Below are 18,902 nucleotides of genomic sequence, written 5' to 3'. Positions count from 1 at the left end.
AAATAAACTTGAGGGAGGCAGTGGACTGCTAAAAACAATAAATGGAGCACACATTTAAAGGAGAAAGTACCAATGGGATTGCTGTCACTCAATGGGTTGCCAACTGGCTTACTGACAGAACCCAGACTGCAAAAGTAGCCAACTCCAAATCCATCTCCAGACAAGTGACAAGTGCAGTACCTCAGGGTTCAGTCCTGGGACCGCTCTTGTTTGGCATCTACTTCTCTGAAGTACAGAGCAACACTAAGGGACTCTGGCTAACCAAGTTCGCAGATGACTGCAAACTGGGAGCCATTATTGAATCCCCAAATGATGTGGATACTCTACAAAAGGGCCTTACAGAAACAGATGCTTGATGCCAGAGCCATGGGCTCAAGCTCAGTGCCAAGAAATGTATAGTTATCCCCTTTGGGAAAAAAGATGTACTTGTGAATTACTACATAGGTGGCAGTACACTAAACATCAAAAGTGTGATAGGAGACTTAGGGACACAGGTGGACAGTGGTCTCACCTTCAATAACCACATCGCCACAACAGTCAGGAAATCCTTCTATGTGGCACACCTCATCACTAAGGGCTTTTCATCCAGAAAAAAGGAGGTCATTGTCCCACTGTACTCATCCCTCATTAGACCCATTATAGAATACAATGCCCCATTTGGTATGTACCTCTCAAGACATCTGCAACAACTGGAAAGGCCGCAGAAATACGTCATTAAAAGAATCACAGGCCTAAAGCAGATGCCCTATGCTGACCACCTTAAAAAACTCCAGCTATACTTTGTCGCATATCGTCTACTCTGAGGCGATCTCTGCTTAACATACAAAGCCATGTCAAACCCAGAGCTGTTGGACATGCTACACTTAAAGAAATCTCAATCCCTCAGAGCCACATGCTCCAGGGATCTAAACCTTGTCATCACAATAAACAAAACATGCTGGAGGGATAGGTTACTAACCCAGAGACTCCCCAGAGTCTGGAATAGACTGCCCATACATGTCAAGCAGAGCACCTCTTTGACCCTCTTCAAAAGGAACCTTGATAACTGGATGCGAGAAAGGAAATTCACCCCGGGGATCACGTCAGTCACCCTGATAGACAGGGGTCCAGGGAAGTAAATAGTTTAGGAAGAAATAGCCAGGGAATTGTTATGGCTAGACTTGTATAGGCCCTATGGCCGATAGCCTAGTACCAACCTATGAACCTGTGACTGTGCACTCTTTTTAACAAACAACCTGTATTAAGTGAATTTGAAAGTGGATGTTAGCAGATTGTCAGACTGGGATGTGCTCTATTGTACCATACAAAACAGAACTGACATGGCATGGAGAACCAGTATGGGCCAGCCTCTGGTGGATATGATTTGTATGTATTAACTCGTTTAAAAAAGTACTAGTATAGTATTTTGGACTGTCACTGATTATACTTGGTTCCTTAAAAAGAGAGACATACTGACCAGAGAAACTTCAGATCTTTCTGAAATGTGTAATTAAAATAAGCATTTTCACTTGTCTTTTTGGAACACAGGTAATTATGTCAGGGACTTAAATATTTAAAAGAGGTTTACAGCATTTATTTGGAGGTAAATCACCATGCACTAAAATGATAACCTGTCTTTGGCTTCCATTCTGCACGCCTGAATAATGTACAAGGAAGGGATGCCCTTGTAATTTCAAACTGGATAGCTAGGAGTGACAAAAGATTTGAAAGCTGGCATTTTAAACCGCTGTTCTTAACCCTTGCCCTGGCATGTAGCAATCAAAGGTGGTATACACAGAACTAGGTGGCATTGGGGCAAACCTCCCACATGGAAGGGCATAACTTTTCTGTAAACAAATAAATAAATCTTTAAAATTATAACTTTTAAAAATGTTGAAAGTTGTATGGTTCGCAATTTTAGAAATGAGCTATGTGGAAGACTGTAATGATACACTGTTCTGAGAGACAGTAAGTAGCATTATGTGGTCAGAATAAAAGCTTTGAAGATGGAAGGAGAAGACGGTAAGAATTATCAGGTAAGCTTATACACTTGTTTCGTAAAAGTGACACCTAATTTAGTACAAAAATTATTTGCCTTTTCTCACATATCAATGTTCACTGAACTCACATGAATTTTACTGCAATGTGCACTTGTCATTTACCAAGACTGAAGATAACATTGTACTTACTCGATTGATTTCCAATAAACATATTTAAAAAACCAACCTCTGGAAAATCCACTGATAGTATCCTCTTCTTTTTTGCCTGAAATAAACATACCATAGTTATGACAGAGTTTATTCATCTACTTATTGTTAAAAAACATTTTAAGAGTCTAGAAACTGAATAAAAAATTTGCAGTACATACTCGCTAAAACAATAACTTAACTTTTACTCAACACTAATTATACAAGCCAGCAAAAATACAATACCTACGTTACACCTTCACTTTACTATGTATGCACACAGTACATTGCCTCTTCATTATTTATTCATGACAAAGGCTTTTTGAACATTGTGGTTCAACTAGGATTACTACAACCTCAATATTCTATTTGCCTCATGGTTACTGGCAATTTGAGACAGTACTACACTGGGAGGTACTGGAATCTTGTCATTCAAACTGTGTAGGATGGCCATACCTTTCAATCTGCAGACACTGAAAATAAGGACAAAAGCTCAAAAAAGCTAATCAATCAAAAATCTAGACATACAATTAACAAACTCAATAGCAACTAAACTCTTACCAATTCCAATAGAATTGTGAGACACTATTCAGAAACACAGTTTTAATCCACTGAGTGAAAAAATGATTCACACACACACACACACACACACACACACACACACACACACACACACACACACACACACACACACACACACACACACACACACACACACACACACACACACACACACACACACACACACACACACACACACACACACACACACACACACACACACACACAATAAATAAATAAATAAACCATATGATTGTGTCTTTATTGTGAAATGGAAATACTGCAGTGCAATGAATTATTTTAGTGAACTACCTGTCCTGGTTCAATTTTGTTTTATTGACTGTGAACTAAATATCAAACAAAAGTGTTACCCAAAAAAGTAATGTAAGCCTACTGTTGTGACCTAGGAATACAGGTCCTTACGTCTGAGATAATATGAAATTTTCAAGTAAGCTTTTAAGAAAAGTATGCTATGAATGTCACTTCCATCACACACTTACTGATTATTTCATGTATAAACACACACACACACACACACACACACACACACACACACACACACACACACACACACACACACACACACACACCAGGGGCGGCTCGTGCTATAGGACTGCAGGACTACAGCCCCCCCCCACACCTAGAAAAAACAAAAGAAAAAACTGTGAAACAAGAAAAAAAAATCACGAGTCTCGACTCCTCCACGGACACATTGGGAACTCAGACTGCCTTTGTCAGCAGTCTAGATACAGAAGAAAAGATACCCAGGAATCTGTGCAGTGACAACCACACAGAACAGAGGAGCTCCAGACTGCTTCAGCTGCAGGCAGAACAAATGAGGACTGAGAGGTGAGCTCTTGCAGGGATTTTACTGCTGCATGGGCTTTGTTTGTGACTTGGATTGTGCTGATTCATGAAACAGCTGGACACATTTTTTACAGCAGGTAGGTGTGGAAACAGTCACTGGATACATTACTGGTATGTGTGTGCGTGTGTGAAATGCCCCAGTTGCTCTATACTGGTGGCTAGAGAGAACACATGGTGGTGGGTAGAGATACTCAGGCTTGAACCCTGTACCTTGGATGCAGGTAGCAAGGATCTGAATTCCCTACCCACCACCATTTGCAAAAACAAATTTTCAGATTTTTGCCTCTTATTTGTTCTGTTCCTCATAAAATCTATGGTTTCTGTATCTACATTTTTCCTTGCAAAGTTTGTAGTGCAGTGGTGCACTGATAGCATTGCTGCCTGACAGCTACAGGTTCTCTGGTTTGATTATTGGCTGGGGTGCCTTGTGTGTGGAGTCTGCATGTCCTCCCATCTTACAAAGATGTACCTAGAGTTTTTCCCTGCTCTGCTGAAAATTGTCTTTTGTTCCAAGTCAGACTAGTTTCCTTGTTAAATGTTTAAAAATAACAGGCATTTGAATTTCAGACTTTATATTCTTCAGAAAGCACATGGTAACACAAAACCTTTTATTTTAGCAGTTGTCTAAGTTTATAACATGGATATTTGAAATTTGTCCCTATTTTTGGGACTGTATTCTCCCATTATTGGTTTCGTCCAGGTATTTTGTGCTAAGGTTGAAAGCTATCTATGGTGAGAACTGAATTCACTGAATGTTTGGAGACTGTATTCCCCCATTACTGGCTTTGTCCACATGTTTTTTGCTAAGAGGTTGAGAGCTATGGTGAGAACTGAATTAATTGAATATGTTTGGGGGCTGTATTCCCCCATTATTGGCTTTGTTCAGGTGTTTTGTGCTAAGAGGCTGACAGCTATGTTGAGAACTGAATTCACTAAATGGTAGCAATTTAAGTTTGTCTTCCTCTCTTTCACAAAACAGCTGATTTGGCATAGTGGTATGTTTTTCTGACTGTTTGGCACAGAGTCCCCTGGGTTAAAGACGTGGCAGTGAAATGTATGGTGGTAACACAGCATTTTATTCTAGCAACTTTCCAACATTATACAAGCAATGTTTAAAATGTGTCCCTGGTTTTTGGGCTTTTGTCCACCCCCCCAATAAATTTTGGCTTTTTCCAGATTTCTTGTGCTGCAAAGTTCAGAGATACAACTGCGTGTTGAGTAGATTTTACAAGGAGCTGAGAGCTGCAGGGGAACAAAACTTTAGTGCTGCTTATTCTGAGTCTGCTTGCATTGTTAATAGCACAACAGGTAATGTACTTGCTCTTGATGCAGAAGGCTGTGGGTTCTACTCCCACAGTAAATAGATGCATTGCTAATACGGTACTGTGTTGTAAAGGGGGTGGATGCTGCAGTCCTTTTTGGTGAAGATACCTAGAGTAGTAACTATGAACCTGTTATCAGTTTGCCATACATTCCCTATTGCGATATTACTAGCTTATCATTTTTTTAATGCATGCAACATAGGCAATTTATTCCTCAAGGGCAACAGGCACTTTATTTGTAGATGAATAAACAATGACATATAAAGTTGTTTGCTAGCAGCAACCTCTTCATTGTTACAGATTTCTTTAATGTGGAATTATTTAGATGACTTTTACTACTTCAGAGATTGTGCATATTTACTGATACTGGTGAACTGTAGAAGGTTGAGTAGACTTTTATGATGGAAATGTTCTGACTTGAGCAGTTTTGTCATTGGTGCATGCATTTTATTTCATTGTTTACTGGAAAAATGTTCAAAACAATAAATTTAAAATGCCCTCTAACAACTGTACTGTATTGTACAAGGAATACAATTTAATACAATCGGGAAGGTGTATCAAAGAGCATGTGTATGTTTTGTGTTCAAGGGGCCTATGATTTGAAAACAGCTCAAAGTTACTCTTTATCTGCCACTGGCAAAATGTATTTTCTTTGAATGTGGGTTTCAATGCTGTTTCAATGCATGTGAGTTTCAAGGGCAGAGAAGTTTTAATGCTAAGTCTGTTTTCATTGAGAGACTGCATTGCTTTGTTTAACAGATATCTATTGGGGTTTGTGCTGTAAAAATGCAAAATAAAACTTTCAAATGAAATCCAAATCATTGCAGAAGTAAAGCAGTATGCACATTACAGTGTTTATGGTAAATGGGGCAGAAAATAACCAAGGAATGGGACATTGGAATGGCTGCAGGGGGGAGGCTCCATTCGACCATGATATTGAGAGGGGAAGGGCAACAAACTCAGACAGCCCCGGTTGAACTATACCTCTCAGCTGTCCATATTTTTGCAGAATGAATAGATATTTGCTTCTTATTTTTGGTTTGTTCCTCATAAAATGTGTGGTTTTCTGGCAAATCATTTAGGAATGAAGTCAGTAAATGACAGACATTGAGTTTCAGACATCATAACCTTCAGAAAAATGCATGCTAAAGCAAGATCTGTTATTCTATCAACTGTCTTAAGTTTATACAAGAGCAATTTTTAGTAGTGTTTGTATGTTCCCCCAATATATTTGGCCTTGTCCAGATTTCCTGCATTAACAGGTTGAGAGGTACATGCAAATAAATTGCTTTATAGAATTAGACATATCCAAACCTCTCAACTGTCCCTGATTTTGGCTCAAAATGTTCCTCTTCCCCTAATAATCCCTCTGCAAAATGGCAATTTTGGAAGAAAACATGGAGGGTTTACAATTAATAAATAACTGTAATAATCAGTTATAGATTACTTTTATTTCAGAAATGCATGTAGATTCTTTCATTTTGTCAGCTGCTCAAGCTAGCAGTACTAATATTAAAAAGTGTCCCTTCTTTGACAGGTTCCCAGCTGTATTGTGTGGCTATTTTATATTTTTGCATCACATTTTTAGTCCATTTTTCATAAAATTGTGTTTTTTTGGCAAATTAGTGGCAAATCATTAAAGACTGAAGTTAGAAAATAATGACAGACATTTCAGTTTCAGATTTCATACCCTTCAGAAAATTCATACTAAAACAAGACCTACTATTCTATTATCTTTCTAAGTTTATAAGAGCAATATTTAAAAATTGTCCTTATTTTTGGGCCTTTGTTCCACTTCTATCTATGGCTTTGTCCAGATTTCTTGCTCTGAGGTTGAGAAGTATGACAAATGTGTCAGGGCCATCGCAGTCAGCCAGAGACATTTCAAATTGTGACAAACTTGTTGCACCCCACTCCCCCATGTAGTGACTCTGGATGTGTCCAAGCAAGGCAAGCAGCAGTTATGCAGTGTAAATGTGCAGACTATTCCCCCCATCCAAGGTAAACACAAGTACTGCAGTGGCTTTTAATCTGTCATTGATTTTGCAGAATGTTCTGGTTTCTGTCATATTTTTATACTGTTGATTTATGCTTATTATTATTCAGAAAGTACCTTTTGCTTTGTGTTTAAGTAAGCTTGTCTGATATTGTAATATGCAAATAAGTTTGAATAAGCAGTATTGCCAACATTGAAAGCCTTTCTGTTGTTGCCATTGCAGAGAATACTTACATAACTAGATAACGTTTAAGCCTTGCGTATTGAAATGCATGTGACAGTATTTGTAATAAAGGACATGATTACATTATGTTAAGCTCATTACAGGCTTTACCTGCAAACTAAACAGAATGCCAATCTATCATGTGCGGTCATATCCTGTGCAGTAATCCTTTAAGCAATATATGTTGAGTTTGCTTCTTGTTTGCTTTTCCTTTTTTACTTTGATCATGTTTTCCCCTTGAAACAAGTAGATAGTTGTTGTCAGGCAGCAGGTCTTTTTTGGATAAGAAACATTTTTACAAGTGGGGGTATCACAGAGATTGCTACTTTCAGCATGTTACTTGGTACTTTAATAAAGCTGAATATAAATTATAATTAGAGCTGGAGTGCAAGGAGAAGTGATTTGAGTTAAGTGCTGCTTGTTTTTCTTATACTTGATTTTGACTGACATTCCAGTAATGTATTTAAAAAGTAATTTATTTTTATTGCCTGACATCCTTTTTGTTTCCATCTAGATATTAAGTAAGCTGTCATGCAGCCAATGGATTGAAATATTTTTTTTTCTTTTACACTTCATTTTGTCTTGATTGGACTCTCATAATGATGGTTTGGCACCCAGGGCAGCGTATTTAATTAAAGTTACAGTTTTTGTGGTTTTGAGCATAGCTCCTGCCCTTTCTAGTTGGCCATACCCACTCCCATTGACCCCACCCATTCAGCTGTCTCCTGCAGCCCCCCTTTGATTTGAAGTCACCAGCCACCCCCCCCCCCACACACACACACACATACACACACACACACACACCTTTATGTAAACTATGTCATTGTATGAAACTAAATTGGTGGGTACCCCAAAGATCTTACCATGAAGTCTGTCATTTAGTACAGAGGAGTAAAAGTCTGACTTGTTAATGAACTGCTTCATGTGCCAAGGATACAGGGTTTGAATCTTTCCACCTTCATTTGCTTACATAGGGACCTTGATCAAGTTACTTAGACAGTGGTTTGGTGTAATTAAGAATTTGGTCTAGATTCATAAATGCTCTCCTGCATGCCTTGTACTACCTATAAACAATATATATGCATTTAATTTCTAATGCAATGACATATTAGCTATCATATATTTTGGACTGCACTTCACTTGCAAAGAAAGACAAGTCACATAATGCCTTTCTCCCACTAGAAACCAGGTATAATGCAAAATTTTGATTTGTGTAAATAGTTATGATTTTATATGATACATATTGCCTATGTAAAACATAGGACGTTTGTAGACAAAATGCTATGAGAGGGGGTAGGTATAAAGGTTAAGCTGTTTACCACACGGTCACAAGGTACAGGGTTTGATTCTCACCTTTGAAAAGAAAATTGGTTAGTCTTAAAATAGCCTGCAAGGGCAGCTAGCCTAGTACTTACCTATGAACCTATTTACCTAAATAACAATAATAAAGAAATATTTGGAAAGACAAAACATTTCCAAAATATCAGACACTAGTTTCCATCTGCCTTTTGCACTCACAGTCAAATATGCCCATTCTGATAAGTACGCCTCCTTTAACTGGGAAGTAGTGATGTAAAATCTCCACAAATAAAAGGTTGTGCTGGCAGATCATTTGCGATCATCCAGCCCCAGTCCCCACACCTGCATGCAAGCACATACACACACACACACACACACACACACACACACACACACACACACACACACACACACACACACACACACACCATACCGTTCAACCTCTTAACTTAAGAAATATGGACAAAGCCAAAAAGTCATGGGAGAGGAGATAAAGGCCCAAAAATCGGGACAGATTTTAAGTACTGCTTTAATAAACTTACAAAGTTGTTAGGATAACAGATTTTGTCTTAACATGTAGTTCTGAATGATATAGTCTGAAACTCAAATGTCAATCATTATTTAATGACTTCAATCCTCAATCATTTGCCAGAAACCAAAAAATTTATGAGGAGCATACCAAAAATCTGGACAGTTGAGAGGTATGACATACATAATGACATTGTCCCTGCCAAGTCAGATTAATGGCATTGTCATCAGATCACAGGAGGGTTCAACCACTTTTAGTCACAGGTGGCCTCAATACCTACTAGTTGCAGTCACTTTATTTACTGAGTACATCTCACATTTTGGATTAAAATCAAACCAAAAAATGTCCCATAGTAATGTTTTCCAATATGTTTCACACACATGTACAGCAAGATCAATGACTGTTCATCGGGGTTTACCTTCATGTGTGCATTTTGCACAACGGCGAACAGCAGTTGTCCAAAAGGACGTTTGAAAAGTTTGCAAATGCCGAACAGAAAAAGGTTTGAATGCGCAATGAGCGAATGCACAGTGACATTTGCTCATTGCATATACAGCATCTTGGGGTGGATTGCACTATAGTGGGGATTAGAAAATGGTCCCTTTCCCCACTGTAGTGCAATCTTGGAGTTAGAATATTAAAGTAGGGTGTGTGTCGCTGTTTTGATTTTCATTGTTGCAATTTGCTCATATGAGCAATTACACCAGTGTGTTTCAGCGTTGTAAAGTTAAACAGCTCATCTGTGATCAAATGACAGTAGGGATCTGTCACTTGCATCCACAGACTGCCCTGTACTCAGTGATTGTAGCTTCTCTATTGACTGTGTATACCTCAAATCTCTGATGGTGATAAAAAATGTCTATGGTAATACACAAAAACTTGTTTAGCAAAAAAGTAAATTAGCTCTGCAAAGCCAGATCAATGACTGTTTAACTGTGATCTAAATGACAGTATGGGGAATTCACTTTTATCCACAGATGGTCTCTGTACCCATCAAATACTGCCAATCAGATATCTGATTGTGATAAAAAGCCAGGTAAAGCCAGAGCAATGAGTTTAACTCAGTTCAAATGACAAGAATCAGCTACTTTTATCCATGGATGCATCCATAACCACCAAATTACAGCCCCTTCTACTGACTGTGATTATTGTTTCAGAAAACCATCAACTATCACATCAGATTCTGATTACGGTAAAAATAAATACAAATAAATAAATAAATAAAAATACATAAGTGTCATAATATGGTTGTTTCATTAAAACACACTCTAACCTGCAATGCCAAGTTACATAAAAGTACAAGCCATTATGGAAACACTAATGTATTCAAGCATTTTGACATCAGAATAAGAAAGGGAAATCAGCTGATGGACCTGACCACATCTGGGAAACACAAAGAGGAAAAAAAAAACATTGCTGGAGCGTAGGTTCTATAAGGCTACTGTATTTGGACAGAGCACAATGGCATTTGTCATTCATATTGAGCATATGCTTCCAGACATAAAATTGGAGTGGAAGACTGCAGGAATCCATACTAAAGTACAGTTGTGCAACTAAACTTATCATAACAGTAGATGTTCAAATTGATCACTATTGTAATATCCAAAGATATAATTGCCCATACAACAAAAATCAGAGCTTCCTTGCCTGAAGCACAAAGGAGGCTGAAGCCCAGCTAACAAAACATGTGCTAGGAGATGACAAACCCTGGCATAACAAGAAAATAAAATCAAGAGAGAAGGAGGCTAGGCATTTGTACTGCAACAGTGATCTATTCAAAAATCAAAATTCTTGTCAAACATCACACATTATGGTAACTTTACTTACACAAATGTACTATGTTCATCATTAGATCACTGTTGTAGTTGTCTAAGCGGGTTCCTATTAGATGGCCGAAGACGCATTCTATTGAATGCGTCTTGGTCGAACTTAAAACCAACGAAAAGGCAAAATAGCGAAGCGGCTTTTAAGTGAATTCTTTCCCAGGGAAAGAATTTGCTTGGCCACTTCCGTTACTTTGCCATTTTCAGCACTGTAGTGTGATCTCAGAGTTGGTATATTTTAGTAGGGGGGTGTGGGGGGCTTGTATTATTTAAATTTTTTTTCTTTTTTTTTTTTTGGAATGGAGATTTTTTTCCCTTGAAAAAAAATCGCTGTTCTGAGCTTTCGGGATTGTAAGCTTTCGCTTACATGGGGTCAATTATTCATTGTTCGCTTTTTTTAGCGTTCGATGATATGATATAGACCCATCTAAGCTATATGGGATTGGTAGCAAAGCCTGCTAAGAAAGGAAGGAGGGAGGTTGAAGGACTAAGAGCCCTAGGAAAATGGTTGCAGCAAACCCTGCTCTGAGCCTAGAGAATGTGTCAATTTTGGAGTGTTTGGTAAAAGTATGAGGAAAAGCTGCTGCCTCAAGAATATTTAGATTTGTAGTTTCATAGGTAAGTACAAGGCTAGCTGCCCTTGCAGGCCATTTTAAACCTAACTAATTTTCCCTTTTTGTGTTCAAAATATCCTATCCTACTTGGTGTCCACCCCCTTTCCAATAAACAGTAAAAGTAGCTATAGCCTAGGTAGTATGTGCTTTGACTTTGCCTGAAAGTATCTTGTCATGGTATGAATAACAAAACTGAGTGGTATGAGACAGACATTTGGAAGTAGTCTGTTTTGACACTGATTGTCTATTTTTATTACCTTCATAGGAAATGAACAGTTGATTAGAATTCTATTCCTTAAGTCTTCTGTCTGGTAAATGTAGTATTTGAGTTGTCTGCTGATATCCAGAATATGCAGAATTCTCTCTCCCTTATTTTTGGTGCCAGAAAGAAAACAGGAAAATGAATGGACATGGCTTAAAAAAACTCTGAAACCACTTTAGGCATAAAGTAAGGGTTGGTTCTCAAAGATACCTTATCTTTGTGAAAAACAAGACATAGTTGATTTATTTATAAGAGCTTGTAACTTGAGCCACTCTCCTTACAGACATCACATCAATGAGTAACACTATTGTCCGTGACAACAGCTTCACATCAGTCACCAGCTGGTTCAAAATGAAAATGTATAAGCTTTTTAAGAACAAAGTTAAGATCCCATATACGAGCCACCTGTTTCATAGGTGGATGGATATATTACAACCCCATTTGAAAACTGCTTCATTTTTTTATAATATTTGTTTCTTTATTTAGTTAACATTTGTTAACCGGGAAATTCCGACTGGACCAGGTCCATTTTCAGCAGAGGCCCGGGGAGAAAAGCTCCGGCATAAAGTTACACAAATACAGTACATCCAGCATAATACACAAAACAGGTTACATCATGTATGCTGAGCATAGTAATACAACAAGAAATTAATAAAACACTCCAGGTAAAAGAAGATATAAAACACAGGTAAAAGACAATGTCAGTTACAGTACATCCAGCATACTAAACAAAATAGGTTACATCATGTATTATGAGCATAGTAATATAACAAGAAATTAATAAAACACTCCAGGTAAAAGAAGATATAGAACATAGGTAAAAATACAATGTCAGTTATACATTGTAACTGAAGAAAATATATCAAGTAAGATTCTACAGTTAAAAGTACCCTTTCAGATGACCAAGCCTACAGGGGATTAGAGATCCAACATGTGATCAGAGAGGAGTCTGGGGAGTTAATAGCAGTGTGGGTAGGGTTATGTGATTCAAGGGCATAACCAGGTACTAAGAAGATGTGATTTGTGGGAGTTTTTGAATATGGATGTGGAGGGGGCAGTGGACATGGACAGGGGAAGAGAGTTACAATTTCTGGCAACAGTGTGGGAGTAGAGCGCATTCATTGCATTATTGTTAGCCTTGGTGATGGAGAGGAGAGATTTTTCTCTAGATCTTAAGTACCACTTTGCAGTATAGACAGTAAGCAGGTTGGATAATGAAGGTTTTTTTTCAGGATATTTAAGAATATTGTAGGCTGTGCCCAGCTGGTGATAGTTAAGTAGCTGTGGTAGCTTAAGCCATTTTAGTTATTTTAGTGCAGTGCAGTGATGGGTTCTATAGGCTGAGTTAGTAGCAAAATTGTCTATTTTATTGTAGCGTGATTCTAGTTTGACTAGGTCACACTGTCTGATTTGGGTAAAGATTGGTGCTGCGTATACTAGAGTTGAGAGGAGGTGGCTTTGTGCAAGAGTGACTCTTGCTTTTTGAGAGAGAAAGGACTTATGCCTGTATAGGGAGCCTAGCTTTTTGTGTATTAGATTTACGGTATATGAGATGTGAACATCAAAGTGGAGATTGTTGTCTCTTTCAATGCCTAGAAGTTTGGTGTTGTTAGAAGGGGAGATGGTGGTGCCGTCCTTAGATGTTATGGTAAAGGAGAGTATTTTTTATCTATTAGTGGTAGATAGTAGAAGTTTTGTCTTTTTGGGATTTAGAATTAGTTGAATACCTGATATCCATTTTTCTACCGAGTTAAAGGTATCTTGAGTGTGTGTATGTAGGGTGGTGGGAGATAAGGTGGAGCAGATCAGGGTTGAATCATCCGCATATTGTATGAGTGTGGCATGTTGTGTAGAGCTATTGAGGTTATTTGTGAAAATAGAGAACAATAGCGGGCCCAGTATAGCCCTGTGGGACTCCTACGGTGGTTGGAATTTGTGTAGACAGAGTTCCTTTCCACTGGACTGATTGTTGCCTATCAGACAAGTAGCTTCTGAACCAGGCTATAGTTGAGGAGGTGAAGGATAGTGAAGTTAGTGAGTCTAGTAGAAAGGAGTGGGAGACCATATCAAATGCATTTGAGAGGTCTAGGAAAATGGCTGATACATATTTGTTATCACTCCTGTGAAGGTTTGTATGATTAGTGAAGGATAGAAGAGCTGTGGTAGTGATGTGATGTGGACGGAAACCATGTTGTGTGGTAGATAGTAGATTGTGTGTGTTAAGAAATGTCATCACTTGCAAGTAGATGCATTTCTCAAGAAGTCTGGATAGGGCAAAGGATGGCAATAGGTCGGTAGTTGGAGAATTCGTAGGAGTTACCTCCTTTATGGAGAGGAATGATGTAAGATACTTTCCAGAGTTTTGGTATGTAGGATTCTAGTATGGAACGGTTGATTAGGATAGAGATAGGATATGATAGGGAGTCACTAGCCATTTTTAGGTATGCGGCAGGTATGTTATCAGCTGCCAGTGCGGTTGACTTTAGTTTTAGGAGGAGTTTTTTGATAGTTGAGTTGGACACTGGTGAGAGGCTGAAAGAGGGGGTAATGTGGGATAGGTTGGGTTGTGACTGAGGTAGACTGTTTTTTGGTTATTTGACTGGACAGGGCTATGATGGATTGAATAAAATGGTTATAAAATTGAGAAGCTATGTCTAGGGTATTGTCAGTAGAGCTGGGTGCTGGAGTAGTGGTTTTGCCTGGCTTTAGTAGAGAGTTAATGGCATGCCAGAATTTTTGTGGATTATTTGAATATTTCCTTTGAGCGCTAAGAAAATGGTTTTGTTTGTTTATTTTGAATTCAGCCTTGGCCTTGTTTTTAAGCTGTTGATAGTATTGCCTGGAGCTAGGGGTTTTGTCAGTTTTCCAGATTTTCCAGGCTTTATCTCTGGCTTTTAGTAAGGTTCTGCTGTCCCTACTTAGCCAGGATGCATAGTTGGCTTTAACTCTGATCTTTCTGCTGGGAGCTAGACTCTTAAGGATGTTAGAGAAGGTAGTATTGAAGTAGTCTACTGCCTAGTCTAACCCAAGTGTCCACAGGGGTTCCCAGTTGAAGTGGCTTAGGCCAGTATTTAGGTATTGTGGGGTAAGGTTACGGTCATCTCGTATGAGTTTGTAAACTACTGGTTTGGGGTGATTGGAGTGTTTGTGGAGTAGGAAGGTGGGGAGATGATCACTTAGGTCATCTGGGAGACAGCCTACTGTTTGGGATAGTTGATTAGTGGCCAGTCCAGTATGGATTCTTTCTTTGTTTTCTTATCTATTCTAGTTGGTTCTTCAATTAGTTGAGAGAACCTATATAAATTGATATGTGTAGAGGGGCTGCTGGAGTTACAGGCTGCCCAGTCAGTGTTAAGGTCTCCTAGTAGGATTGTTTCCTGAGGTAGATTGTCCTTTGTCCAGTGTAGGATGTCTTCTATTATGAGCGAGTTGTTGCCTGGAGGTATGTAGCAGCATATTATATTGATCTTCTTGGCGTTTCTTTTGGATAGGACAGAAAATAGAACTTCAGCATTTTGAAAAGTGGGTGGTGTGCAGGAGCTGGAGGTTAATGGTGTTTTTAAAGAGAATGGCTACTCCTCCTCCTCCTTTCCTATTTGTTCTATCAGATCTAAGTGTATTATACCCTGGGGAGAGAAAGCCTTCATCTTGGATACTGGGTTTAAGCCAGGTCTCTGTAATGGTGAGTACATCAGGGTTGTAGTGGGCTATGAATGCATGTAGGTCTGTTAGCTTGTTGGTAATATTCCTTATGCTGAGATTTAGGATCAGCAGGTCAGATGTTTGGCTGAGAGGGGACCTGGATTTGAGTGAATGTCACCAGAGGTTAGCAGATTTTGTAGGACTGTTAGTATGTGTTTTTAACATTAAATGTTTATGTGTTTTTTAACATTAAATATTTGAGAGCTTGGTCTATGCATGTTTTTCTTAGTGTGGTGAGATGGTGTCATTTTTGTTAGTGAGTAATATGTAGTTGTAAGATTTATAATTGTGAGGCAGATGTAGAAGTGTGAGTGGGTTTGAGAGAGTGGGCTAGTGTGGGTAGTGTGATAGGAGTAGTTGTGCAGTGGTAGGTCTGTTTGTAAGGAAGTTAGGAAGGTTAGAGATAGTAGAGCTAGTGATAGGGATGTGAGTGTGGGTAACATGATACTACTTTGAGTGAGTAATACAACTAGGATTCCAGGTTGGTTGTGTGTGAGGGTGGAAGTGTGCTGTTTGGGAATGTATTGTTGGGAGTGGGATCAGTGTGGGATGTAATTGGACTGGGGGGGGGGAGGTAGGGTGAGTGGGTTGGGCTAGTTATTAGGGAATTAGGGGTTGGACTACTGGTCAGGTGATTAGGAGTAAGAATAAAGGTAGAAGTAGTGGGGTGGTGGGAATTGGGGGTAGGGAGAGGAGCGGAACAAGACCGAACACAGTGAGGGTGAGCAGAGCGGACTAACACTGACTCCAAGTGTTTCTTTAGGCTTTGGTAAGTATGTAGTGTTAGCTTAAATTGTTATATGTTAAACTGAATTTTAAACTGAAATTTTAACTGTATTTTAAACTGTATGTTTGCACTAAGTTATAGACTATGTTATGGGCACAGAGTATAATTTTCTGACATTCTTAAAAGGATATAGAATTAAAGCTGGGGTTAGTTACAGATGAAATGAAATGCTATTTTATAGATTTGAGTATTTCTCAAAAGAAAATAGACTTTAGTCTGAGGGGGGACACTAACTGTAGAGCATTATACAGCTGTTTCTTCCTGGTGATGTTTTCATCAGTACAGTGGTTTGGTTAAGGAACTATACAACAGAATGTACTAATACACTCACTAACATTTGTTTAAGTTAATGCAGGTAAGGTATTTTACTATCTAGACACTTGGAAGTTAAGCACCTACATTAGTGTTTAGTCTCTTTAGTTGCAGGACAGTGTTTGTGGGTGCCCAGTGCTCTAGAGAGAAGTTTGAAATTTCCACTGCTTGATATGGGGGACAGAGACCTGCTTGACCTGATGGGTGGTTTGGATTACTGAAAGAAAAATAGAAGAAAAATGTAAGAGAGCATTAGGTTAAGGCAGCACATACTTTGTGACCAGTCAGATTGGACTTGGTTTAGCAATAGTCAATAACAAAAACATCAGGTAATTGTTATTCCTGCTTCCGCACCTGACAACATAAAATCTTTTCTTATGGCAACATACAAAAATAAAATGTAAATAATATATAAAGCAGTTCTCTACTAAATTAAGCAAGATACACTTTCAATATATTTAAACACTAGTCAATGCAGTTAGACAGAGCAGTTAAATGCAACACGTGAAATAGCCCTTCTGGCTCTATAACAGTAAACAAGGAAAACAGAACATATCTATCCTATGAACACCCATTATATCCACACTTTCTCTACCTCAATAAGCTATCTACCTCTCCTTCTCTACCTATTCTCACTATCCATGTTAACATGACATCTACACCCAGCTATCTACTAGCAAAATACCATAGGATAACCCACATTAAATATGACTGTCGTAATCCCAGAAAATCTCTACCTCTATATAGTAAATTCCCAAATCCTAGACTTCAAACACTACTCTTTTCTTTAAAAGATGGAGACATTCACCCAAACTCAGGCCCAACAACTGCTACTACCACTCAACTCCTCAGCCCCAACCCCTCTACTATCCATTCCCTTATCAAACCACCCAACTCACTCTTATTAGCTCACTTCAACATATGCAGCATTAATAACAAAGTTGCACAACTCCATGCTCTCTTGGAAGTCTACTCCTTTGACATTCTTTGTTTAACAGAAATTTGGTTAAAACCTGCAACTAAAGACAATTAAGTCATCCCACCCGGTTATAATATTTTGCGACTTGATAGTGCAACCAAAAAGGGTGGTGGTGTAGCTATCCTATTTAAATCTGGGTTAAAGATTACTACCTACGACTATAAACCACCTCAAGACTCCAACGCTGAATTTTGTATTACCAAACTTCAAGTTGACACATTCAAATCCATCTGTATCTATCTTCCTCCTGGTAATAAAATTGCCACCATAGAAAATATCCTTTATTGGTTATCCCAAAATTTACCTCAAGATACCATAATCCTATGTTATTTTAACATTGATTGGAAGTGTTGTAGCAGTAGCCACCCTACCAGCCATATTAACCTTTTTGGTTTTTCTCAAACCATTACATCCCCTACCAGGATAAACAAGCCTAATAAGAAAGAAAGTACCTTAGATTGGCTTCTCATAAATAATCATCCCCAGACATATGAAGCTGGAACCCTCCCTGATGATGTAAGCAGGGGTGTAGCCAGGATTTTCAAATTTGTACTCACAACTCCCAGACTGCTGCCCCCTCAACAAGACACACCCACATTAACACTGCTGGCTAAGCCACGCCCCCTTTATATTGCTGATTTCTTAACAGATCACTTGGAAGTATATGCCAGGGTAGTAATTACACGGTGCATGAACATTTTCATTCCAAAGGTACATCTTCCATAAGTCAAAAAACAAAATATATTTCCATTTACACTAGGACAGATCAGTTTACCCCCCCCCAAGATTACTCTTCTACCCCTTGCAGCCCCTAACCCCTGTAGTGGCTCATTACACCTCCAGTGATGCTGCTGACTAAAGGACTGTCAGGGTCTAGGCATCACATGCTCCTCAGTGTTGTGGTCTGTAGGTACAACATACAGTGCTCTCCCTAGGTAACACCCAAGCTATGAGCCACAACTACCTCCCTTTCACCAGCATGGGTCACCCGGCAATGCATGATCACGCCTATGGCCTACAGTTACACTAAGCCTTTTTGGAATGGTAAACCTTACATTCTCAACAGCAAATACATTTTAGCTGGGCTAAGTCATACTGCCACTGACAATTAATGAAGATGTGTACCCATGAGAGTCAATCAAGCAAAAAGTAAAGCAGTTGAAATTTACATCCTTACTACCCTACTTACGTTCTGTAAATCTCAAGCCTTTGCTAAAAGGAAATTGGTTAAAGCAAGAAAATTACCCTAGGCGCCAGAACTGGTGGGACTGTTTACTGTTACATGCTCTGGGCACTTGTTTGGAGTTTTTTTAGTCTTATGAGCCAGTGATAGTCTGAACAAAATTATTGGAAAGAAAAGAAAAGACATTCAAGGAAAAAATAAGTTTTGCCTAAAGTTTAATGGTCAAAGCTGACATGATACCACCCAATATGCTGAGAAGGCAACAGTTTGAAAAGACA

General features: G+C 38.8%; 1 protein-coding gene across 1 annotated transcript in view; it reads right to left on the bottom strand.

The window, feature by feature from the left end:
* LOC122806145 (inter-alpha-trypsin inhibitor heavy chain H3-like) overlaps positions 1 to 18,902 on the bottom strand; it is a 1,222,311-nt gene that overhangs the window by 253,082 nt on the left and 950,327 nt on the right. The window contains exon 14 of the mRNA XM_044076382.1: positions 2,206 to 2,244. Coding sequence (XP_043932317.1) covers positions 2,206 to 2,244 — 39 coding nt within the window. The remainder of the gene's footprint in view (positions 1 to 2,205; positions 2,245 to 18,902) is intronic.

The sequence above is a fragment of the Protopterus annectens genome, chromosome 7.part0 (assembly GCF_019279795.1).
Source record: "Protopterus annectens isolate FY-2018-M chromosome 7.part0, PAN1.0, whole genome shotgun sequence".
Lineage (NCBI taxonomy): Eukaryota > Metazoa > Chordata > Ceratodontiformes > Protopteridae > Protopterus > Protopterus annectens.
Note: the sequence above shows the minus strand (reverse complement) of the source record. Positions and strands in the feature narration are given on the sequence as shown.